At 44.3% G+C, this 8,011-nt stretch overlaps 1 protein-coding gene across 1 annotated transcript in view; it reads right to left on the reverse strand.

Annotated features, from left to right (window-relative positions):
• The window catches only part of TRMT11 (tRNA methyltransferase 11 homolog), a 51,309-nt gene that overhangs the window by 43,182 nt on the left and 116 nt on the right, over nt 1-8,011 (reverse strand). Inside the window, exons 2-4 of the mRNA XM_019520315.1 lie at nt 7,982-8,005; nt 3,569-3,634; nt 2,676-2,749 (exon numbers count right to left, since the gene is read on the reverse strand). Of these exons, the coding sequence (XP_019375860.1) occupies nt 2,676-2,749; nt 3,569-3,634; nt 7,982-8,005 (164 nt within the window). The remainder of the gene's footprint in view (nt 1-2,675; nt 2,750-3,568; nt 3,635-7,981; nt 8,006-8,011) is intronic.

An 8,011-nucleotide genomic window follows, 5' to 3' on the forward strand; every position in this document is an offset into this window, starting at 1 on the left:
CCCTAATAAGGGAACATATGTACATGCCGAGGCATTGAATTAGTCAGTCCTGCAGTAGACGCCTTGCATAGATGCACCGAGTAGTACTTTGCTCCACAGTAATGCCCAAGGTACAATGTGAATAGCAATTAGTTCTAACTCCATTTTAACATTTTATCTTTTGCCATTTTAACCCAGATCACTAGTATTTTAAACCTTTCAATGAATCCCCTTTGCTTTCTAAATGGTTAGGTTTAGCAAACTAATTCTTTTTGGAATGTAGAAGGCTAGACAATCTATTATAGTGGCTCCTTTGGTGTAGTCATAGAAACACATGATCTTTTTTCCAGTATCCAAATATTTCAACCCAGTGGCCTTGTAAAGAAGTTATGGAAATAATTTGGGTATTGCTTGTTGTACATTTGCACATAATTACTGTGCATTCACAGTGCAGCACATATAGTAAAAACCCTTGTAGGAATAGCTTACTTCAAGGAGCACTTTCTCTTTGAAATGAAGGTCTGAAACACAAGGAAATTCTTCAAAAAGCTCAAAGGTTCTAGCCCACAAAGCAAGCTACACATGACTTAACAGTAACAAAAGGATCTCAGCCCTGAAGTGTGCCATTTTATGAAGACTGTTCTCCTACTAAACTTGGAGGCTACATTTCTAATCTGCGTTTGCCCCAGAAAACAGAATAGTTTTGATGAGTTCACTAGATTTCTATTGTGCATCTATCCCCTTTGTGAGATTTTTAAACACTGCTTATAGCTAGACTTACAGAATTACTGATACTACAAATAGTATTAAGCGGAACTGTAGTATTCATCTTTGCATTTTAATTTAATGTTCGGGGGTACCTATTAATTTAAGACCTACTTAGTTTTTGATTTACACTCCTACTGCAAAGTTCATAGATACATACATATACACACACACATTTTAAATGCCCAAATTCTTTAAATGAAAACTTCATAATTTACAAGAAGGAAGCAAAATTTACCACCTGAAACCTGAGACCCTGCTCCAGCCTTTGTTTGAGCTAATTTGCATTCTTCTGTGAAATATGAAACATCATAACCAGAAGGAAATACAATTTTACATCCTACTTACCACAACACAACGTTGAAGTAAAAAGACTTTTCCAACTTTTCTCTGAGCCTAATCTGCACAAAATGAACTGTTCCAAACAGGAGGCTTTACCACACCTGCAGCTCTCCTGTGAAATATGAATTCTCATTCCTACCTAGTAGAACTTTTACAATCTTTGCAATATCCTATGCCTGATGAAGGGTGCCTGTGCCCAAAAGCTTTTGGCAAATATCTAGTTGGTCTAATAAAAGGTATCACCTCTGCCACGAGTTTTGATTCGAGTTTTTTAACACACTTTTTGCTAGCAACACAGAACAATTATTACCTCACTATCATGCTTTTCAAGTGAGTTGCTACCTCACTTCCATGTTTTTAAAGGGGTCTTCAAATTAATTAATTTTTTCTTTAATACAGTAAAAAGTTCCGTTATCTGGCACCTTATAAGCCAGCATGCTCTGTTAACTGGCATGCCAGCTTGTAAGGCAAAGCGAAACCAGAAGTGCCCACCATGGCACTTCCAGCTTCTCCGAGCCCCCACTGCCCGGGGCAAAGCAGCCTGCACTGCCGAGCTCCCACAATCCTGGGGCATAACAGGCTGCATGGGGCCCGCTTCCCTGTCCCGCAGGGCCTGCAAAGCCTCCAGGAGGGGCGACGATGCCCCAAACGCAGTGGGAGAAGCGGCAGCCTGAACAGGCAAGGGGTCGCTCAATTAACCAGGATATTTTGTTATCTGGCATCCCCCATTCCCAGGGGATGCCAGATAACAGAGCTTTTACTGTAGTACAAAAATTGCATTTCTTGAAATCACCATCACTCTTTGGTGACCTTTAATAATTGCTTTGCTGTGTCATACTTCCACAATGTCCCATCAGTATTATTTGACGTACAATTCACTCTCACAAGAAATATACCTATAACTACATGTTGTCGTATGCAAAATGAGTGGAACAAACATTCACATATCAGGCCTCCTATTCCCACATCTTTCAGTATGATTTGCAAAGTACCTATTTGCAGGACTCAGGCTTATAGCCTTAGTCTGAAAAGCAAAATGGCAATGTTATGCCATCTAGGTAGCCAAAACTAGCAGGACTCTGGGAAGTGATGTAACTGGTTCCCTTCCCCTAGAACACCCTGGAAGGATATGTGCTTCAGTTCTTTGGATCTAAGACTCAGAATTCAGAAACAAGAAGAGGAAGCAAAGAAGCAGTTATTCTTTGCTCTTTTTTCAGTTTTTCCATCACCATAGTATCCCAGATCCTAAATGATTTTTAAAAGAATGGCAAACACTCAAATGAATTCAGTCTCTCCCCACTTGCCTTTTTTTTTTTTATTCACTAATTTAGCATGATAAAATTCAAATAAAGGTGTCACAACTTTACCATAGGGTCATTAATGTTACTCGTAAGTACTGTACTGTGCAATGAGGAGCACAGTGCAAGACTGAGGAATAAGGACTGGAACACTTTTCAAGCAAATCTTATTCCATGTCTATAGAAAACATTTGTAGTTTCTGCAGTTAAATTAAAAAGCAGCATTTGTTGCAGAATGATAGGAGGTATGGGGTCGAGGTATGTTCTGATTTCCTGGATTTCCAATCTTACTTTGCACATACTGTCCGTTTCATTAGTTTTCTAGTCGTTTCTTCTGAAGGAATATCAAGAATCCAAAATGGAGACTGAAATAAAAAAAAAAACAATAAGAGTGCTAAGAAGAGGATATTATATGAAATCTATGATGCAATCAAGACTGCATATTGTGGTTATTCATAGACTAGTAAAGCTCCAAGAACACCTATTTTTCTAATTCTAACGTTAACTGAACTGTAAATGTGAGGGTGTAATATTTAATTTGATACCTTAGACCTTAAATGCAAAATAAATAGTACATACATTTCTCTCGTGCTACTTGAGACATGATAAAATGGATCAGCCACCTATTTATTCACCCTTCAAAACAATACTACAAAAGGACAATCTAATACCTGCCTACGCACATTTCCCTATCATTGTTTTCCACTTCTGAGATTTGATGTTCTTTAAGTGCTAAAATTAAATTTTAAGTAGCTTCCCTTAGCTTCACTTTTCTAGGTATTCTACACATATGATTTACTGAGAATTCATTCAGCTCCTGTAGCTACTTTCTGTTCTCATTGCTCAATTGTTTTAGAAAAAGCAACAGATTTACAGTAGATGGCGCTGTTTATTTTGAGATTAGGGTCTGCAAAAGGTATGCAAGGGAGTAAACCCACAGATTGAACCATCACATGCAGATGTAAGAAGTAAATATTAGGTCAGTAATGGTCAGTAAGAAGTAGGCATTAGGATTGCTTTTTTAAAGTCAGAATCAATCACAGTTTTTGATGGACGCACTTGTCTTCCTAAACATTGGCAATGTACTTAGCTACTGCAATTGAATGAAGAAAATATAACTAGCAAATCAGTTACTTGGTACCGTGTCCATATGTTTCCGGGTAAAACATACTGTCTTAACTTACATTTACATGAATTTCTTGCTGATTGCTGAATCGTCCACCACAAAGAGAAAGCAAAGACTTTATTTCCTACAAGGAAAATAAAGCATGACTTTTTAAAAAAAACAAAACAAAGTATTAATCTCTTACCATTCTACCAGGATTAAACTGACCATGCACAGATAACAAATACTACATCAGAAAAAAAAGCTTAAGAGAGATGCCAACAAGAATACTGCAACAGATCTTACAATTGATTACAAAATGGTCCCCAAAGAATCATACAAAAGTGCACTGGGTATCTTCTACTCAGGCTGAAAAAACAAGTCTTGATTTAAGAAGTAGTCACAAAAACTGAAATGTTATTATAGACACATAGAAACTACACTAAATTATATATACTTAGGCTTCATAAAACACATCAGGTTAACCATAGAAAAGTTTCTGTGAATTTTCCTAAAACTACTCAATGGGGTCCTTCAATGCTATTCAGTATATGGAAGTAAAATCTGTGGGCCACCTTTTGCAAACAGTTCTCTCTCTTGGGATAATATCCCAGTAAAACCTACACTTCTCCAGTTCGGAGAGCAAATATTCCACATTTGCTAATGAACTCCATATAGGACTACCATGATGCATTGGAGTCACTTTCTTCTTCTGACTGTACACCCGGAAAGGAACTCCTGGCTTAAGTGACGTGGCCTCTGCTCTATAACCCCTTTCATAGACTTAAAGAGCTCCTGCAGTTAGGGGTTTGTCTTTTTTTTTTTTTTTTGCCCTATTACTCTTTTTTAGGGCTGTGAGAAATGTCAACGAGTGTTTTGTTTCAAAGCTGTTTCAACACGTTTTGAGCTCAAAACAGCAAAACAGAAACAAAACAAAAGGCTTCGAAACAGCTTTGAAATGAAATGAGGGTACTCGAAACATTTCGAAAGTTTTTAAACATTTCGCGTTTCCAAGAAGCCCAGTGGCGGGAGGTGGGGGAGAGCCAGGTCTGTGCTCTGCCTCCTGTCACCACGCTGAGCTCTGTGGGGCTGGCAGAGCCCCTTGGAGCACAGCCCAGTGGTGGGAGGCAGGGGAGAGCCAGGGCTGAGCTCCGTGGTGCTGGCGGAGCTGGTCAGAGCGCAGCCCAGCGGTGCCAGACAGAGCGCAGCCCTGGCCCTCCCCCGTCTCCCACTGCTGGGCTGAACTTTGTGGGGCTTGTGCAGCAGGTCAGAGCGCGGCCCTGGCTCTCCCGCGTCTCCCGCCAACAGGCTGCACTCAAAGCGGCTCCGCCAGCCCCCCAGAGCTGAGCCTGGTGGCAGGAGGCAGGGGAGAGCCACTGGCCAGGGCTGCAATCCGAGTGGCTCTGTCACTGGCTCTTCCGCCGCCAGGCTGAGCTCCATGGGGCTGGTGGAGCCGCTCAGAGTACAGCCCGGCAGCGGGAGGCGGGAAGAGCCAGAGCTGCACTCTGAGCAGCTTTGCCACCCCCACAGAGCTCAACCTGCCCTCCCACCACTGCCAGACTCTTCCTGGGGGCCTCAACCCCCAGATCTGCGCATGGGATGACAGGAGGCTACTGCTGCTGCCTAGGGCCAGCGGCAGCACCAGTCTTCCCAGCACTGGGCGTAGGCTGCACCCAGTGCCAGTTGCAGGTGGTAGTGGCAGACTCCTGTCATCTTGAGCGCAGATCCAGGGGCCCACACCCCCGGGAGGAGTCCAGCATAACACCACAGCCCTTCCAGGGGTGCAGGCCCCCAGATCGGTACATAGGATGACAGGAGGCTGCTGCTGCTGGCAAGTCACAAGAGTTTTGCTTGTCAGGACCCTGAGGTGCGGTTTCCCAGAAACCCCTGCAGGTATTTCCTTGAAACTTGGCAGCAGGTTTCATGCCCTCAGAAGGGGCTACCATCTCTGCAATTTTCATCTGAATCAGGCAAGAAATAACAAAATTATAGGCATTTTTATGATTCCCCATTATAGCCTATGGGCAAAACACAGAAATGCATTGAAACAGCAAAACAGTTTTGATGAAAAAGAACAGTGCTTCAAAATGAAATGCCGAAACTAAACATCGTCCCTTCGAAATAGAAGTCGAAACAAAACGGTGGGTGCTGTTTTGCACAGTCCTAAAAGTTGCTTACTTTGATGGTTAAATTTCCAGCCTAAATTCGTTCATGGCCACCTTGCATCCATTTGTTCCTGTGCCAACATTATCCTTTAGTATAAACAATAGACCTTTCCCATCCGTGTGGTGCTTGCACCCCAATATTTTACTAGATAAAGATCCTATCGTCTCTCAGCTTTTCTTCTGCTAGAGTAAGCCATCCAAGTTCGTTTAGTATATGTGTATACCACACTAGGTTATCACCAGGCAAACAATAGGACAATAGGATTGTTATCTAGTAATATATTGAGGTGCAAGCTGAAGAACCTTTCGCTGCTTAATGAGTATATGCTGTAAGACCCAAATCAACTCAACTTCTGGTAACTCCCACTTGGATCTTTTGCTTTTGAGACAGCTTTCCTGGCCAACCCATCGTTTTTTCTATTCCTTGTACACACTTTGCTTATTACTAATATTTGTCTTGGGTTGGTTCTTCATCCAGTTAAGTTTGGAGCACTTTCTTACAAGCTGGTTTTTTTACTCCTTGCTTGGGATAGATTTTTCCCAATAATCTTAAAATCTTTAACTTGAACAAATTCTAGTTAAACACACTCTCCCCACTTCAAAAAGCTACAGGATCAAAATTTAAATGAAGCACCACTTGTAGCTTCTACCTATAAAACAGAGAGGGAGGTGGTATCTACTAGTATGAACAATTTGCTTAAGATTTGGGAGATCTGCTGGGACACAAACTTCCTGTGCAAGTCCAGGAAAGGTCAGAGCCCTTCTCTACCTCTGCTCTGCTTTGTATCTGCACCTCCAGAGGTGTCCTGAGAATAAACATTTTGGACTGTAAGAAGACTATGAAAGTACCGAAGATAATTGCAACAATAGCAACCATATATGAAAAAAAATGCTCACAGCACTAATCTTAGACTTAAAAACATTATTGAGAGTCATTAGGAAGAACAAATTAAAAATAAACTAGATTGCTACAGATCTCTGAATAAACGTATCTCATTAACACCACCTCTTGACAGAGAAATGCACAAAGCTATGGCAGACTCTCATCAAATATATCACCAGGAACCACAACCATAAATTAAAGGTGGAAATAGGGTCACCACCCATCCTTAATTTGGCAGGACAGTCCCAGAACGGGAACCACAAGTCCCAGTCCCAGGCTGCATGATTCCAGGACAGCATTTGTCCTGGATTCACAGCATCATACAGGGATCCGCAGGAAACAGTGGGTTTCCCCTTGCAGGCTGGCAGCGTTCCAGCCTCCAGGGGACTGCCAGGAGCAGGATGCAGGGGGCATAGTGGAGTGGGGGGAAAGTTTGAGGCCCCCACAGGGAGGGAGAAAGTGGGGCAGGGACTAGGACACTGCCCAGCCAGGGTGGTGCATAGGGCTTGGGCACAGTATGGGAGAGAGCCACAGGTGGCTCATCCAAGGAAGGGGACATGCGGGGTGGGGGATAAAGGCTCCTCCAGATTTGTGCGCAGGGCGGAGGCAGGCTGCCTGCTGCAGCCTCAGGACTCCCTGCCCCCAGGAGCCCCATGCTGGCTGTGCCAATATGGTGGGGTGCCACCTGCCTGACCAGCAACAGCAGAGGTGGCAGCAGCAGCAGCATGGAGCAGTTGTGCCTCCTGCTGCCGCTGGGCAGGCAGGGAATGTGCAACCGGCATGGGGATCTCCGGGGAAAGGCAGTAGGGCAGTAAACCCTGTGCCCACAGCAGGCAGCCCACATCTGACCCCCTCTGGGTGTGCCACCAGCAGGGGGAGAGAAAGAGGTTGGCAGGCATGTGTCCCGCCTTTCCATTTGAAAGCGGGCTCGGCCTAGGTGGAAACCTGAAGGAAAAGAGCAGCTGCCACCAAAGGTTCACCAACAGACAAGTGACAGGGCAGTGCAGCTACCGATTAGCTTATCCCTAAGGTGCGGCATGCCCTAGCTGACCTCAGACCAGCCAGGCTAGCGCAGGGATGCTCAACCTCCCACCCCTTGTACATGTGTGCACACGCATATGCACGTGCTCCTGCGTATGTGTGCATACACCTGTGCGTGTATACATGCGTGCTTCCACTTGTGCGTGCATGCGTACACCTGTGCATGTACACGCATGTGCACAAACTTGTGCATGTATGCATACACGTGTGCGTATATGCGTGTGCGTACACCTGTGCATGTATACACACGTGTACATGCATCCGCACGTGTACACGTCCGTGTATACGCATGCATCTACGTGTAAGCATACATCCCCCGCGGCTCTCCCGTGCTGCCGCCAACGGCCCCTATGTGGCTCATGACGCACGTATACACGCAGCCTCCCCGCCACGCGAGACCCACCGCCAGCCGGAAGTTCAGATGCTCCTGCGC

This window comes from Gavialis gangeticus, unplaced genomic scaffold (assembly GCF_001723915.1).
Source record: "Gavialis gangeticus isolate Ggan-Ray unplaced genomic scaffold, GavGan_comp1, whole genome shotgun sequence".
Classification (NCBI taxonomy): domain Eukaryota; kingdom Metazoa; phylum Chordata; order Crocodylia; family Gavialidae; genus Gavialis; species Gavialis gangeticus.